The 18,063-nt window shown below is 45.6% G+C and overlaps 1 protein-coding gene across 2 annotated transcripts in view; it reads left to right on the top strand.

Annotated features, from left to right (window-relative positions):
• Nucleotides 1-2,341, top strand: part of TRAPPC11 (trafficking protein particle complex subunit 11) — a 42,716-nt gene extending 40,375 nt beyond the window's left edge. For both annotated transcript variants that reach the window (XM_084760141.1, XM_084760140.1), the window contains exon 30: nucleotides 1,558-2,341. In XM_084760141.1, the coding sequence (XP_084616267.1) occupies nucleotides 1,558-1,602 (45 nt within the window). In that variant the 3' untranslated portion in view covers nucleotides 1,603-2,341. The remainder of the gene's footprint in view (nucleotides 1-1,557) is intronic.
• Nucleotides 2,342-18,063: the final 15,722 nt, after the last annotated feature.

The raw sequence follows: 18,063 nt of genomic DNA, 5'->3' as shown, positions 1-18,063 counted from the left end.
GTACCAGAGTTCATGTCAGAGTCAGTCCCCGCTCTCCACACAACTGTGGAGAATGCAGGAACCTATTCTTTAGTGTTCAGTTCCCACTGTGAATGTAAAAGACCCCTGTGTTTACCACTGTAAAGGTGGTGGAACCTGGGAGGATGGAGCCTAAGAGTGAGGCAGGCTGAAGCCTCATGCACGAGCCACTTTGTTCAGAGCATCAGCCAGTTTATACTCTGAGAGTTAAGAGGAGTCACTTCAGTAAAGTGGACAAACACCAGGCAAAACCGCATGTGGAAAAATACGCTTTTCCATCAAGGCTTAAGCAGATAACAGTAGTCAGTCGTGATGCATAATCTGCAGTGCACCTGGGGCAGAGGAGCACACACACAAAAGCATATTTCACGAAGGATTTATGGAGCCGGGCGCAGTGGCGCATGCCTGTAATCCCAGACTCGGGAGGCAGAGACAGGCAGATCTCTGTGAGTTCAAGGCTAGCCTGGTCTACAAAGGGGGATCCAGGACAGCCAAGGATGCACAGAGAATTGTTATGCACACTTTTAGTTCAAGCACCCGGGAGCAAAGGCAGGTGGATTTTTGTGAGTTTAAGGCAAAGTTCATCTACATAGAGAATTCCAGGACATCCAGGGTTACATAGAGAGAGAGACCCTGTCTTAAAAACAAAACCCACTAGGTGATTCTCTAGTATATTACTAACCTACTAGCAATTTTACAGCGAAAACAGTTGTATTCACCCTCAACACTGTAAAACAAAGCACACTGTTGGAGTGCTGTGTACCTGCATTATGTATCCATGTGCATCTATCCTCACATATGTGTCGAGGTCACAGGTCCACCTTATGTTGTCAGGCACTGGCCATCTCGCTTTTTGAGCTAGGATCTCTCACTGGCCTGTGCCTTGTCAGTAAGCCATGTTGGGCCAGTGAGCCCCAGGGTCTGCCTGCCTGTGCCTTCTTCCCATTGCTGGGGTGGCAAGCACATGCCGCCACGCCCTGCTTTCTCCCATGACACCTGGGGGTGCAAAGCAAACACTTTGCCAACTGAGCTGTCTCCTCAGCTCTGTGCTGTCCTCATTTGTTCTCAGCATTGACTGTTGTGGTGTTTTATGTTTTATTGTCGGCAGCCTTAGAAAGGGCAAAGTATTTCCTTTTATCTTTGAGATACAGAGATGGATGGACAGATGGACAGACGGATGGGAACTTCGGAGTTTATTGTAATTCATGTTTTTCCCAAATAGTAGATGAGAAGATCTTGAATGCCCAAAAGGAGCTTTGTGTCAGTTCAGGTCTTGAGACATAGGAGGGCCCTGAGCCTGCGTGGTGGGCAGGTGTTGTAAGTAGCTCCTGCCTTACACGGCAGCCGTGAGGTCCTGTGGGAGCTACAAGAGCACAGGGCTAGGAGAGAAGTGCCCGCTGAAGTGGATCTGTGCGTGGAAGGACATGGCAGCTGGTGTTTCAGTTTTGTAAAATAGTTACAGAAATTCAAAAATGCTATCAATAGTAGAGCTCTCTTGTTACTGTTTGGTGATTCCATCTCGCTCTTCCTGTTGTGAAGCCACAGGGCCGACTCTTGGATGATGCCTCCATCGCCGCAGCGTGATGCCCAGGACCAGCCCTTGTGTTCTTACAGAGTCAGAGTACCCAGGAGACCCATCGCGACTGCAGCCTCCATCTTGGTGAAAGGTTAAGCTTGTCTATTTTTTAATGGATATGCCAGCTATTCATAGGACCTCATGGTTAAAATATTAAGAAAACCATCCTTTCTAGTTTCACTAATAAAAGTTTGGAATCTGTCAATGTGATGTGAAAGGGCGTCAGGTCGCCGTTGCTGTTAGAAAGCCTCTCATGGCTGTCATGATGGTACCAAGGGATGAGCCTGGGATGTGCAGTGTCGATAGAAACACACCCAGTGTGCCTGGACAGAGGAGATGCCCCACACCCCTGAGTTCCCTGTGTGCTTAGCGCCTACACACAGCAAGCAGCACAGGTGTGACTGACGTGCAGACTGCTAGAGAATGTAACGGAAGCAGGGGAAAGGTGTCAGCTTTTAACCATCAGAAAGTTACATCATTTATGAAACTAGTTCATAGTCCTGAAAGGGCTGACTACAAACATAATCCCTAAACTGAGTTTTCAGAATGAAATGTTGAGTTGTCATATTACATAATTTCATAAGTGATATTTAGAATGACCTTTAAATTCATGTAAATGAAAAAAATCATATGATGAATATCTTTGTAAAATATCTTAATTTAAAGCTTCTTAATTTCTTGTATTATGTAGACTGCGGGCATATTGTAAAAAGGAAATAGTGATGTAAATAAATCTGTTCTCTTTAACATCTGCTTGTAGAGACCTTTGATTTCTTGTAGCTGGTGTGACTTCAGTGTATGAAATAGCCCTTGCCAGAAACATGAGGTAACAGGATCACAGGAAGTGCTCTCTGCCCTAGGACTTGCCTGCTGATTCTGCTCAGGCAGCGAGTTCCTTATGTCACAGACTTTCAGGCAGAGGCCATCGGAGCATGGCTCTGGAGTGGACCAGGATCAGATCTCACCATGTGGCTTGCTGCCTAGTGACTGTTTACCTCAGTGTATGGGGTTTTCTCAGGCAGAAGCTGCTAAAAGCTGCCCCATAGGCTTGCTCTGAGGATGTCAGTTAACACGTAAGCTCAACACTGCTAGACCCAAGGCTCACGCTTAGCTACTGTTACCCTCCTCCTGCCAGTGGAAGGCTGGAGGACGTGTAGGTGGATTTGTACATAGTATAGTACGTAAATAAGTGTATGCATGTATATAAACATAGGTACTTCATATAAACCATAAACCATTTCATGAACTATCTACACTCTTTATCAACCCCTTTTTGTTTCCTGGTGTTTTGTTTTGATTCTTCCTTGTAACCTCCCGAGTTGACCCCGTGACCTCTGGTAAGATGGAACTGGAAGCTTGAAAACTGCCAGATGAAGGTCTTTTGGGTCCTGTGGACTCTAAGGGACTTGGGTGCAGTGCACCAACAACAAAGTTCCGTGCTGTGGGAGGCTGGCCTAGTGCTATTACTGGTTCCCAAGAGCTAGTTGCTGCCCTGAACCTCGCCTCCTAATTGGCTGGATGGAAGGCCTACCCCTGGGCAAGGCAGACAGAAGGGTGGAGGGAAGGTTCTCAGGCTTGGAAGACAGGGAGGATATTAGAAAGGGGAAGGAGGAGGAGGAGGAGGAGGAGGAGGAGGAGGACCGCCGCGATGGGGTAGGTGGAGAGACACGTGGCTGGTCGGCGTGGATGGAGGAGATGGACACTAGCAAGTATTTATGGAATTGTGGATGGGAGGTCACCCACTAGAAATTATGAGAAGCAGATGGTGTGGGATGGGGGCTGGGAGATATGGAAGGTAGTTTAGGGGGTTAGTATCTGCCCTGCCCCAGGTGAAGCAAGGCTGTTCTAAATACAGCAGGTGTCTGTGTCTTTATTGATTAACCGCAGGCTAGAAAATACCACCGTAATAACTATAGCCTAATAATAAATATTTATTAAGCCATGCCATTAAACTAACCACAACACTGCGCATTTACACTGATGTTTTCAAGCGTAAGATGTGTACTTATAGCAAACAAGGCACTGATGTATCCTTCAATTTAGCTTTGATGTTAGTGTGACACCTTAACTGTGCCTTACCACATAAACAAGCCTGTTTTGTTTTTTTTAAATCTTCCATACAGCTGATGATAAAGAATCTTTTCGAGCCAAGAATTCTCTCATTGTAAATTCTGTGAATATATTCTATTGACCTATTTTGAAACAAATTTTTTAAATTGAAAAACAAGATTGTGACTTATCTTGGATTAAAAAACCAAATCTGTCATAATGGTGTAAGAACTGTCCTTTCACCAACTTCATGTCTTTTCTCCCTCTTCCTTCACATCACCTGGGACATCTGCCCTTGTGAGGTTGCCTCCCCTCCCGTCTCTGTACTGTGTCGCATTCGCTTCCTGGCACTGCTGTTTACCCATTGCACACCATGCGTGGTAGTATTTAACCGGGACGGTATAAATTGGAAGATTTGTGTAAAAGCATGACTCCCAGACGCTGCAAGTGTTATCACCCTGTTCTTCTAGGGCAACACACTCAACTTTGATTCTGTAGCCCTGATTACTTACACCATCTTGGCCCCTCGTCCTCAGATTCTTAGAATTAAAGCAGTGGTTTTCAACCTGTGGGCTTCGAGGTCGAAAGACCCTTTCACAGGGGTAGCTAAGAACATCAGGAAATAGATATTTACGTTGTGATTCATAGCAGTAGCAAAATTACAGGCATGAAGTAGCAACAAAAATAATGTTCTGGTTGGAGTCACCACACATGAGGAACTGTATTAAAGGGCCGTGGCGTTAGGAAGGTTGAGAGCCACTGGGTTAAACCATTTTAAGGAGCATGATTACTACGGTGAGGTTTTTAAAATGCCACTATTGTTTGAAGGGAAGACAGGTTTTGTTTTAATTTCTTCATCTTTTCTCAGCCCATGTTATCACCACTAAGAATAGTCTTCCTTCCAGTGAGCACGCTCCAGGCTTAGGAGTTCTGAGCTGTAATTTCCATATTAGCATTGCAGTGGGAGAGCTGGTGCTTTCAAAGCAAAAAAAAAAAAAAAAAGAAGCAATTGAAAAGTAACCCCTTTAAAGGGGTGAGTCAAATCTGTGCAATGTGTTTTAGGGTTCCGTTGCTGTGAGGAAACGTTATGACCAAGAGCACCTTGGGGAGGTTAGGGTTTATGTCCTAAGACCTCAAACAAGGCAGGAACCTGGAGGCAGGAGCTGATGCATAAGCCACGGAGGGGTGGGGCTCACTGGCTTGCTCCCCATGCCTTGCTCAACCTGCTTTCTTACAGAACCCGTGACCACCACAGGGATGGTACCGTCCTCAGTGGGCTGGCCTCTCATACTTTACTAATTAAGGAAATGTCAAAATGTCCTACAGGCTTGCCCATAGCCCGATTTTTTTTCTTCTCGTTAATTAATTTATTTATTCACTTTACATTCCAATCACAGACCCCTCCCTCCTCTCCTCCCAAGTCTCATCAGGACTAAGCGTAACCTTTTTCACTGAGGCCAGACAAGGCAGCCCAGCTAGGGGAAAGTGATCCAAAAGCAGGCACCAGAGTCCATGTCAGAGACAGCACCCCCTCCCTGCTCCAGTTCTTCGGGGACCTTCATGAAGACCAAGCTGCCCGTCAGCTACATATATAGGGGACCTAGACGAAGGCAAGTTGACGTAAAGCTACCCAGCAGACACCTTTCTATAGCTCCCTCTCTTGACCTCGACACCCAGAAAAGCACTGCAGTCCAGTTCTTCACTTAAAACTACTTAGTGATGGGTTATACTTAATGAAATTGTAATGAGTTTCCCCAAACAGCCACGCATAGCACTGACTCTGGAGAGCATGGGGCCAAAGACAAATGGAGGCTTCCCCTTGTCCTGTCAGTGTATTCATGACGTGCATTCCTACCTGTGGGGCATGAGTGCTGACTGAAAACCACAACCCAGGGCAGGAGGAACAGAAGAAAGCAAATTCAACTTTATTGTCACAATATTCAGAAGCATCGTTTCACTTAAAGATTAATTGTTCTTACTCTTTTGGAATTTTCTAGATTGAGTTTTAAGGTTGTCCTTTGGTGGTGTTTCGTAGCCATCTCACTCTTTAGCAAACTGCCATCCCTAGACGTCTGAAGAGCTCCGTAAAGTTCACTAAATGAATACAAAATCCTGCTTTTGAATGAAAAAGAGGGGGGAAAATTCTTAGTTATATTCAGTTTCTCCTCAAACATCACATTTGTGAACAGCTTTCCTTTTCATTCTCGTTACTTAGGCCAAGTACAAAAGCCAGTTAGCATGGGTCTTCATTGACTTTGCTTTCTGAAACACATTTTACCAGAGCGAACATCCACTCACAACTGCCAAGTCTGCCTGCATTTCAGGGTCTATGTACCACGCAGACTACATACCCTGAACAATTCTGGGAGGAGTGCAAAACCCAAAGCAATCTTGAGGCCGACTATCCTGTGTTTAGAGCACGCCCTTGTGCAAATATTTCAGCATGCTTGCCAAACGAGAGCTGGCAAACAGCCATGGTAGGCTGGTCAGGATATTCTGAAGTTGGGAGGAAGGGTGGCCCAGTGGTTAGGAGCACTGGCTGCTCCTTCACAGGAGCAGTGTTGGGGTCCCAACACCCACTGGCAGCTCGCAACTGTCTGTAATTCCTGTTTAAGAGGATATGATGCCCTCTTCTGGCCTCTCACAGTAAAATGCAGGAAGAACACACACACACACACACACACACACACACACACACACACACACACACAAGACACACACACACACCCCTAAAATACAAAATGTTGCTAAAGCTGTGTATCTTGCCCAAGTGTTAATTGCTCACACTGACTGAGTGCTACAGTGTGCCACGTAGGGTGTGTACTTTTATCTCTCAGCCTCTGAAAATCTTCGATTGCAGATGCACGCCTCCAGGCCGGACTCAGTACCTTACTCGGTATGGTATATGGTTTTCTTTTATAGGGTCATACCTGTGGCCCTGGCTGTCTCAGAACTCACCTTAAAGCCTGGACTGGCTTTTCCTGTTTCATATTCCTGCTTTGTCCTAAGTAGTTTTTGAGTTAAAAATGCATCTGATGACCAAAGTGCCATGCAGTTCTGAGTTGAGAACCAGCCCTAAGACTATGGTAGTAAATTTGTTACCCTAATTGTGCTTCTATTAATAAGCCACCTTCTGTGCTGGTTCCTAAGCCACAGAGGAGGCTCCATTCCTGAAGACCAATGGCCAGTCAGAGAAAATGAAAACCATATTCCAGTACAGTGTGGGGACAAGACTGACAAGTTGGTGTTGCTTTAAAGCAAAACCAAAGCCAGAAATCAGATATGGTGCCTCTGTTGCCAGCAACTTGAGAGGCAGAGACAGGAGGATTACTGCAAGTTTGAGGTTAGCCTGGTCTACACGTGCCACTCCAGAAAGGACTGCCCAAGTGAGACCTTGTCTGGAAAAGCAAAAACAAAAAGCAACAAAACAAAACAAATGGTTAGGAGGAGACTAAAATATGGAAGATGCTGTGAAGTGTTGACGGTAGGGGAGGGCATATTAGGGCTCATTAAACTAGGCAGACTCCTTTTGGGTGTGTTTGAAACATAATAAAAATAAAAGGCAGGAAGGAAGCCCAGAGGAGAGCAAGGAGCCAGCAGGGAGGGAGGAAGGGAGGGCTTCTCCAAGGAGTGACAGGGGAGTTGTTTTAGTGTTGATGTTCATAAGAAAATTATTCCATGTTTTAGTTATATGAGAAGGCATCGCCATCATCCATGGACAGATGATCATGTGCAAGCTGAGGTTTGGAGCACATAGAAAGATTTGTAAAATAAACAGAGCGAGGACAAGCATTCCAGGTGATGAAAAGGAATGCTGGCACCCATGCCTGGCAGCACGAGGCACGCAGACTTCCAACATAGTTGGCTAGTCCACTGCTGAGTAAAGCAGTGAGTGTCGTTCCCCCCCACCCCAGCCCAGAGATTCGTGTTCCCTGATAAAGCAGTTGGCTGTGGGGAAGGCGCAATTCACTTAAAACCCAGAGCTCCCACCCCCACCACCCCCTCCTTACCATCCCTACTGGCCCCCTGCTGCTGCTGTGTTCCCCCAAAGCTGAAGGCTTTCCTTTTGGATTTGAGTTGTGATTTGTCTAGCTTGAGGTAATAAGTGAGCTTGTATTTTGAAAAATATCTGATCTTGGTTGACACTTCGACGGCTATGAAAGGACTAAATTCACATGCCATCCCTAATATGAAAAAAATTTTTTTAAAAAGGCAAGAAGTCCACTGTTCAGGTGAAATGCAGAATCATTTAAGCTCAGGATGGGAGAGGCCACCACCTTTGGTTTTGCTTTGGTTTTGTTTTCTGATTATGTTTAAATCAGATAGCTGGTAGTGTGGTGTGTTTTTGAGATCGGGGCTCACCATGTAGTTTACACTGGCCTACATAGCTTCCAGACCTGCCTCCATCTGCCTGGTGTTGGCATTACAGCTGACTGTTTTCAAGTGAGAGGCATTGAGATTATGAGGTGGCCAGGCTACATTTACAATATTTCTCCCCTTCAGAGCACCATCATTTTATTTCAACTTTATTGTAAGTTTCTCTAAAGAAAATACTCTTGTATCAGCTTCAGCCATTAATATGTTGCCATTTATCTCATCCATCTCCATATTAAACACTTCACCTATAAATATTTAGATATGACCATGTATTATTATACCTAATAAATCAACAATTCTTTGAAATTGTCTAACCCATGATATCCATGCAAGATTTTCCTGATTGACAAAGCGACATGCTTATACTGCTTGGCTTTAGAGAATTGAGATCATATTTAGTTCAGTAATATTAAGTTATGCCTGACACCCCACTTAAGTTAGTCCTTGGTGTTAGGATTCTGCCCCAGTCTGCCTACCTGTGATGTCATTGCCTACCTGCCACTGGGCGTGGCCCTGCCCAGTGCCCATCTTGCCTTTTCTCTCCCTCTCCCCCCTCCCCCTCCCTCCTTCCCTCTCTCTTCCTCCCTTCCTCCCTCCCCCTCCCTCTCTGTCTCCCTCCCTCTCTGTCTCCCTCCCTCTCTGTCTCCCTATCTCTCAGTCTCTCTCTGGGGTACCCCTCCCCCCTTTCCTTCACTCCCGATGTGCATTTAATAAACTCCATCTAGTATCTGTTGCCTGGCATCTTATTTTTTTAATTTTTAAACTCTGTAAGTCTTACTGTTGACTTGATCATCCACTGGCTCAAGATTCCCTCCACCCTAATAGCATCAATCTGGTTGAAGAAATGGAGTCGCTTATATAATAACAACACTCAGCATTGTAGATTTGGCCAGGTGCTTCTCTGGGCGTTTATATAGCTGGTTTCTTTACCTCCTGTATTAGATATATATTATATAACATTTTTATATTATATATATATTAAAGTTTGTAAATCTAATGTGGTTAGTAAACCCTTGCACTTGGGAAGTAGAGGCAGGACAATCACAAATTCCAGGCCATCCTTGGCTACATAGCCAGTCCAAGGACAGCCTGACTACATGAGGCCCTGGCTCCCAAAAACTAAAACACTTTTCTTAAGCTCATCTAGAATTCCACATAGAAGCCTCTCTTATTATTTACGAAGGCTACTCACTTGCCTTGAGATACACAGAGACAATTTTTTCCTCTGTCATTTTCAGGGAAGAGAGAGAGGGGGTGGGGAGGGAGAGAGGGAACCCATGTGATCTCCAAAGCTATTAAGAGCGTCAAGCTGGATAAGGTGGTACATGCCTTTAATCCCACCGCTTAGGAATAATGTATGGGAGTTTGAGGCCAGCCTGGGCTATGTGGTGAGCCGTAGTGAGACACTGTCTCAAAAAAGAAAGTGAGTGTCACCTCAGCTTTTGTACATGCTTTCTTTCTTTCTTTCTTTCTTTCTTTCTTTCTTTCTTTTTTTTTGGTTTTTCGAAATAGGGTTTCTCTATGTATCCTAGTCTGTCCTGGACTCACTTTTGTAGACCAGGCTGGCCTCGAACTCACAGCGATCCGCCTGCCTCTGCCTCCCGAGTGCTGGGATTAAAGGTGTGCGCCACCACGCCCGGCCTGTACATGCTTTCTTTAAGAACTATTTTATTCTATGAAATAATAAGGTAAATGACTGGCTGGTAGACGAGGAACTTGGACTGGCTGTGGTGACTTCTGGGTATTTTTGTTTTATTTTATTATGTTTGGTTTTTTTTTTAACATAAACTTATTACACATGAATAAAATAAACTACATACAGCAGGAAGAACCCTGAGACAATCAGGAGTTATATAAATGTTACATCCATAGTGATTTGGCTATTTGTAGTTGTCAAACTTAAGGTAAACATCTTTTCTATCTTGGTGGGTCTAAATTTCTGAATGACAGTCAGTATCTATCATATCTCTATTAACTTAAATCATCTATCTTGATCTAAAAAGATCTTATCGCCTAGACTTTTAGGTGTTAATGCACAGATGCCCCCACCAGCCTGCCTTTTAGGGTCCTAGCAACTTCTTATTGTCATTATCTGCTGCCACCACCAGGTGTGCACCAAATAACACGACCTGCCAGCCTCCCGAGCTCTCAGTCTCTTTCTATCTCTGCTCTCCCTCTGCCCGCATGGCTCTGTCCCATCCACATGTCCAACCACCTGCCCTAACCCCTCCCCCTTTCCCCTCCCTCAAATAAACTTCCTTATACCAGATACGTGGCGTGGTGGCCTAATCATTGTTATAACATTGGGTGTGAGCACTAACTCTCTTGAGAGATCCCCCCTTTTTGAAAAGTAAAAGTTTGCAAGGAATTTTTAGCTGTGGGTTTAAAAATCAAGACAGCTACAGACACAAACCTCTCTAACTGCACACCTAAAGTCAATATTAACCTGTGCCATTCCAAGGAAGTCCTCACAGGACCTGGCCCTGCGGGAGGGGAAGGTTATATATGAAAGGCATTTTACAGTAATCACTCAGGAAGGGGACTTGTACCACACACCAGCCCTAAATACATGCAGACTGCGACCTGCAGTTTTATTTGGGGGGGGGGGGCGGTAATTGCTGCTCCAGTGTATACTGTAGTTACGGCCCCTTTTGCCCAAGTGTGTGGGGGTAGGAACAACCATTTTTAGTGTCCCTTTCCTTTCATTCACTGAAAAGTCAACCAGAGTGGTCTTTTTGCTGAGGTTTGCCTCCATGCACAAATCATAAACAGAGAGTCTCCCTGACCGTGTGGGGTGACCGCGTTCCAAGTTCAATGGTGCATAGTGAAATTTCCAGAGTGGTCAGACAAGCTGGGTGAGTTTAGCACAATGAGCTTTTATGTTTAAAAATGGGACCCCAGCTGTGACACACAGAGTAGGTTTTCTTGTACTTGTGTGTTGGGGGGCGGGGGAGGGGTGGAAACTGCAGAAACTCAAGCAGGTTGTGTGAATGGGTTGCCTGCTGTGTACCAGCAGGAGATCAATGTGCTTCCAGCCACAAGCAGGTTACACCTGTAAACCCAAGCCTGGACCCTGTGGTGGTGGGGGGCTTCAGGAGGTAGGTGGGGGTAAAGAGCATCCCCTAGGGTATGTCCTGGGCCCCAGCAGAAAGCCACCATCGTAAGGAAGTTGCCTTACTGCCTCCACTCTTGTTGGTATAGCAGCTTCCTTGAATGTGCCCTTTACACATCCTGCTTCAAGCTCAAGCGACTCTTGTGTTTGTGAAACCATAGTGCAAACTGCCTTACAAAGGTTTTGCAAAACTGCTCCAAGAGGTGGCCATAGAGGTCAGGCCATGTGCGAGTGCCATTGAAAGGGATATTGGGACTACATCCCTTTTCTGTCTCCTTCCTGGCTGCTATGAGGCGCTAGTGAACAGATCTCCACCTAGGGCAAGGATATGCTGTGCTGGGCTTGGGTTACTGGAATTTGGGGTCCCACAGAGGACATCAGGGTCCCCTCTTGAAATTCTTAGTTCTATTGATAAATGAGTTTAAGCATGGACTCAAATGGAAATTCAAGGACAATTTTATTAGACTAAAGGAATACAAAACCAGGGGGGAACGGGAGAAGGGAGAAGCTATGCCGTTTAAGCTGGCATGGGGGTCACACCCACAGCACACAAGAAGAGAAAGCAAGGAAGCCCAAAATGCTGGGGAAACGCAAGGTGCTAAGGAAAGCTTATTTAGACTAGAGAAAGGGTGTGCGTGCATTTTACTTTATTGTTAAGACAGGGTCTATGTAGTCCCAGCTTGGCAAGGCCTTGTGCTCATAAGACAAGCACTTTGCCGATGGAGCCCTCCTGCCAGCCTTATGGAGGCTTTTGAGAGCAGGAAGCAAAGCACAAAGGATTCAAGTGAGCCCCTTACTCTATTGCCAGCCATGTGTAAATTCGAGGCTGTGGCGTACATAATGTGCCTTAAAGTGATTTCTGTCAAAGCATGAGAAGGAGAAATCTACTTGGGTAGACAGACCTGTTTTTGTGTAATTCAGACCCCACAGGCAGAATAATCCTGCTCCCTTTGCAAGGACCCTCCTGTCACCAAGCTGTGTCTGTGTCCTGCCCACTAAAGGAGACTTCAACGCCTTCCTGAGCGTCCCAGGAAGATCTTTAAAGAGACGGAGCAGTAGTGCAGGTGACGCTCTGCTTCTTAGAAACTTCCTCAGAGTTTTCATCAGCCACATTAGGAACTGAGTCACGTGCCCGAGGCACAAGGGCCGCTGTCGATGGTGGCACTGACCGATGAAACTCTCTCTCCTTTGCTCGCCTTTTGCCGGCATCTTCAGAATTCCACTCTGTGAGGATTGTATCTCATGCCTTTGGAGCCTGTCTCCTCTGTTGAAAAGAGAAATAGGCAACTTGAGTGGCCAGGCGCGCAAGCATGCGCATGCGCACACACCATACAGCGCAACACATCACATTGACATTTTTAAAAAATTATTTATTTCACATATGAGTGCTTTATCTTCATGTACACCTGCGCAGCAGAAGAGGGCATCAGATCACATTATAGATGGTTGTAAACCACCATATGATTGCCAGGAATTGAACTTAGGCCCTCTGGAAGGGCAGACAGTGCTGAGCCATCCAGCAACCTACTCTTTGCATGACTCTTTAGTGAAGGTCCTGGCTGGACATAAGTTGGCTCCAGTGCGTCTGAGCCACACTCATGCACATCACTGACTTCAGGCTATAATTTCTATGCTTCAGTGAAAGCTGCCTGCAAGATTTTACGGTCTTATTTTCTTTTCTACAAACAATAGAGCAAAGGTACGTTTTCTCAGTGAAAACAACACACGAGGCTGGGATTCCTGCAGGTGCCATTCCATTCCCTCCTCTGAAGCCCAGAGAAGGGCTTCAGTTGACAGCACACTCGTAAGTGCACACTGTGAACACACATGAGAGCTACCCTGTCCTGGACTCCTAAACAGCCCACATGTCCAAGGAGATGGCGCCCGTTTCAGCTGGGAAGGGACACACTGGGCTCAGTGATGTCAACACTGCCTCCCTGCTCACATTCCACCGGGGCCGTCATGGTGCTGTGGCACTGTTTATGTTCCTGGGCATGCCATATAGCACTGGTCTCCTGAGGACTCCTGGAAACTTACGCGGGGCCCACGTTTGCTGGCCAGTCTCCTGAAGCCGAGCTTGAAGATGGGTGAGGAGACGCTAGCAATTCTGTCTTCCAATCAGGCTTCCTGAAGAACCCCACTGAGAAGGCAACTAACAAATGCAGGAGCCCTTGAGCTAGAGAATTAGCTCAGCAGTTAAGAGCTCTCACTGCTCTCACAAAGGACCCAGATCGGATTCCCAGCACTCACATGATGGCTAACAACCATCTTTAATGCCTAGTCCTAGGGAATTTGATGCCCTCTTCTGATCTTTGAGGGCATCAGGCACTTGTGTGGTTGCACATGCACACACGCATACAAAACACCCATGCACATAAAATACAATAAATCTTTTATTTTATTTTATTTTCTCTTTTTATTTATTTTATTTTTTTTTTTACTTTATTAATTTATTCTTGTTACATCTCAATGGTTATCCCATCCCTTGTATCCTCCCATTCTTCCCTCCCTCCCATTTCCCCCTTATTCCCCTCCCCTATGACTGTTCCTGAGGGGGATTACCTCTCCCTGTATATGCTCATAGGGTATCAAGTCTCTTCTTGGTAACCTGCTGTCCTTCCTTTGAGTGCCACCAGGTCTCCCCCAAATCTTTTTTTTTTTTTAATTGACTCGTGAGTCCAGCTTCCATCAGCAGTTGGTGGCACATGGTAAAATCTCTCCACCTTCTCTACCTGGACTCTTTTTAGTGAGTCTGGCACGGTGGCACATGCCTATAATCCCTGCACTTGGGGAAGCAAAGGCAGGTGGATTGATGTGAGTTCGAGGCCAGCCTGCTCTACCAAGTGAGTCCAGCACAGTCAAAGCTACACAGAGAAACCCTGTCTCAAAAAACAAAAACAAAAAAACCCAGAAAACAAATAGCAAGCAAATAAAAAAGAAAGAAAAAAGAAAAGTGTCCCAGGAGAGGCTCTACTTAGGGAGGGGGAGAGAGGCATACAGAAGAAGCAGGTAGGAAGATAAAATAATAGTAATGATGTCTGAAAAGAGTCATAAGGAATCAGACTATTAACTGTCTATCTAAAAATACCAATAATGCACATAAGATGATATATAAATATATACATATAGCTTAAATGAAATTCCTCCACCTTAAGTGGTTTTTCTCTGAGAGCCAAAGATGGTCTACCAAAACCTCCAGCACCAGGCAGAGAAGCCCTCTTTTGAGTTGTTGCTCAGGGATGGATGTCCAAGAGACTCCCAAAACATATAGACTCTTTCTGTTGCCCTCCAGAGTGGTTTGGATGAAAATGGCCCCATAGGCCCACAGGGAGTGGCACTATTAGTAGAATAGGTGTGTCACTGTGGGGTGGACTTTGAGGTTTCAGAAGTTCAAGGCTGGGGGTCTGGAGAGATGGCTCAGAGGTTAAGAGCACTGTCTGTTCTTCCAAAGGTCCTGAGTTCAATTCCCAGCAACCACATGGTGGCTCACAACCATCTGTAATGAGATCTGGTGCCCTCTTCTGGCCTGCTGGCTCACATGTAGGTAGAATATGTATAAAGAATAATTAAATAAATCTTAAAAAGAAGAAGAAGAGGAGGAGGAGGAAGAGGAGGAAGAGGAGGAAGAGGAGGAGGAAGTTCAAGGTTGGCCCTGTGTCACTCAATCTTCCTGCTGCCTGCCATTCAGATGTAGAGCTCTCGGCTCCTTCTCCAGCACATGTCTGCCTGCATGCCTCCATGCTTCCCACCACGATGTTAATGGACTAAAGCTCCGAACCTCTAAGCCAGCCCCAGTTAACTCTTCTCCTTTAAAGAGTTGCTGTGGTCATGGTGTCTCTTCACAGCAGTGGAATGGTAAGACAGAAGCTAAGTCCCTATTGAAGACACTAGGACCTTTAGACACAGGGCCCAGGGGCCACTGAGATGAAACAGATCTGAAAGCGACCTTCCTCCCTGAGGACTACACTTCGGGATACTAGACAGCATCATGCCGGCTTCCAAAGGAAGGGATTAACAACGGTCCTCCACATCTGTGGTGCTGAGGAACAACAGCAACCAGCATGGCCAGTTAGCCCTAAGGGTACAGCAGCGACATGCACACCTTGGCATTACCCAATAGCTCTCTAGTTGTACTCAAGGCAACAAGAGAGAAGCCATGCCTGGCACTGGGAACCTAGCCAAGTACAGGGCTAGTGAAGCCATGGATCTGGGAGGAGAACCCACGCTGCGGCTTTCTAAACCAGCACAATCCCTAACTACATTCTATAGATTTGTCCTCATGCCCACAGTCAAGCGTAGTTCTCACCTTTCATCAAGGAAATGTCTCTTTTCCACGGATGGAGACCATTACAGAAAACCACAACCATCAAATCACAGAGTTGTGGAGCCCAGTCCCACTCAACACAACTGCAAAGCCATTGTAGAAGGGGCAAGGGGAAGCGATGGGGGAGCTTGTAAGAGCCAGAGAAACATGGGGTTTGCTGTGAGGCGTGTCTCCTAGAAATGTCAGAAGCTACACACTCGTGACGTCTCTCCAACATGGCTGCCTAATGTTCATGAGGCTGCAGCACTCCACAAAGAATGACAGACAAACAAGGAATGCTGGGTGAGGGAGAAATCGTCTTCCCCGGGGAAGAGCACACCAACTGGGTATCCAGTTCCAAATGGTCCACCATAAAAACATATCCACGGAAGTAACATTATATAGTCTGAGCAGGTTGTATCACATACATGTGTGTACACACACATACACATGCACACACACACACAGACACACGTGTGCACACGTACAGTAACATTAAGAAAAAGAGGTGAGTTTGAAAGCAAGGAGGGGAATATCAGAAGTGGAGGGAAGAAAGGGAAAAGATGCAATTATAATAGAATTTCAAAAAGTAATAGTAGAAATAAAAGACAGACAGGAGTTAGCTGGGTTTTGAACAGCTCAGAGATGTGTAAATATTTGCCCTTTTCCCCTCCCTGCCTGCCTGTACTGCCTGGGATCACTCAAGAAAGTGTTATGTACTTACTTTGACTGTGGTTTTGGTTTTCAGACCTGGGGTAGGAAAGGCTTATTCCAGAATTTCTTAAATTCTTTTCTTAATTTAAAGGTTTGTAAATGTGACCCCCCCCCCATGTCTGTCTGTCTGTCTGTCTCTCTCAACGTATGCTAGCATTTCTGCTTGCCTGCATGGCTGTCTCTGCATCGCATGTATTATTGGGTCCAGGGATTTGTTATGGGCCACCAGGTGAGTGCTTGGAATCGAACTTGGGCCCTCTGGAATAGCAGCCACTGTCTTTAAGCACAGAGAAATCTCTCCAGTCCTCTAAAATATCCTTATGTGTTTTTTCTATTGTATGAATGTTTCATCTGCATATCTCTAATGCGTGTGCCTGGTTCCCATGGAGGTCAGAAGAAAGCATCTGATTATAGGAGGCCTGAGCTGCCGTGTAGCTGGTGGGAATCGAACCTGGGTCTTTTGTAAGAACAGTCATCTTTTTTTTTTTTTTTTTGGTTTTTGAGACTGGGTTTCTCTGTGTAGCCTTGGCTGTCCTGGACTCTCTTTGTAGACCTGGCTAAGAGCAGTCCTTTTTCTAGCCCCCTTGTAAAAGGTTTTGACCTTGACTACTATATTCTAATTTTTATTATGTTACTTCTAAAAGCCACTACGTGTAGCTGTGTACACTACGTGTAGCTGTAGTGGAACATTTAGGAAAACGCAGAAAAACCACAAAGATAATGGAGACAATTACTAAATGATAAAAATCTCAGAATGTTAGAAAGTTTCCTTCTGGCTTTTATGCTTTACAAAAGCAGCTGCTGTTAGCAGTTTTCCAGTTGGTGGTTGCACTTTGTTCTGTTTCACAGAGCTTGGTGGGGGTGGGGGTGGGGTGGAGGGATGGGGGTGGTGGGGGTGGGGACTTGGGGGTGGGGGGCGGGGCGGGCAAGCCCATGCTGAACGAGAACTCCACCACTGAACTACATCTCCAGCCCACATGCGCTTATTCCCTGCTGCCTTTCCGCGATTATTTCTAAACTCTCTCTCTGGCCCACAGTAGACTGTCCACGGATTTGTGTGCGGGCTACTTACACGGGAATAGACGTAATGTAAATAATATAAAAGTAATACAAACACGCAGGGAAAGAGTCCCAAGGATAGTCCCAGAAGCTGCTAGAATTTCTCAGCATCCCCAACATGCTTTTTTAAAAAAATGCCTTGGCGTTTTTGGTAGAGCTTCCGAGCACACACGTGACGACCGTTCCTCCTCTTCACACTCAGTGTCGCTAATACTAATCTCCCGGGGGATGTTCTGAGAATAGGCATGGGAGGAGAGCTGATAAGGCACACTGCTAGAAATACGTCCTGAAATAAGAACTGTCAGGAGGTTATCAGCGCAGAGTGACGCTAGGCAGCTGGAGCGAATACTGCTAAAATAGGGAATATTCATGTTGGCTGTGGCGGCGGCGGCAGCACTTTGCGAGCAGTTCCTAGATCCATAGATGTGTGGTGAAGCCAACCCTGGCTTTTTCTACTTGTCTCTGTGTGACCTTTGGGTGTTATTTAAGCATTATGGATTCCCGTCTTCTCATCTGAAACATGAGAATACTAACAGAAACCTTTCAGGATTGTGAAATCCGTTATTCAAGTATCAGCTAAATATCAATTATCCAGCACGTATTTGCTTAACAGGCTGTATGGCGCCATCTTGACAAGATCTCAGCTCTCAAGCCTTTGCCGGCAACTAGGTACCACCATCACCACCATCTTCATCACCATTCGTGGATTTGTCCACAGGCTGGCTACTGACTTTTAAAGATTAACCTCAAAGAATGCCTTTTAAAAAAAACAGTGTCTTAATTTTGAGAAAAATATGAATTCACATGCACGTGTAAGAAATATTAGAGTTCTTTTGTAACTAGATCACCACAGAA

Source organism: Acomys minous (genome assembly GCF_964271855.1).
Source record: "Acomys minous genome assembly, chromosome: 15".
NCBI classification, from domain to species: domain Eukaryota; kingdom Metazoa; phylum Chordata; class Mammalia; order Rodentia; family Muridae; genus Acomys; species Acomys minous.
The sequence above is the reverse complement of the archived record's forward strand: the minus strand, read 5'-3'. Positions and strand labels throughout refer to the sequence as shown.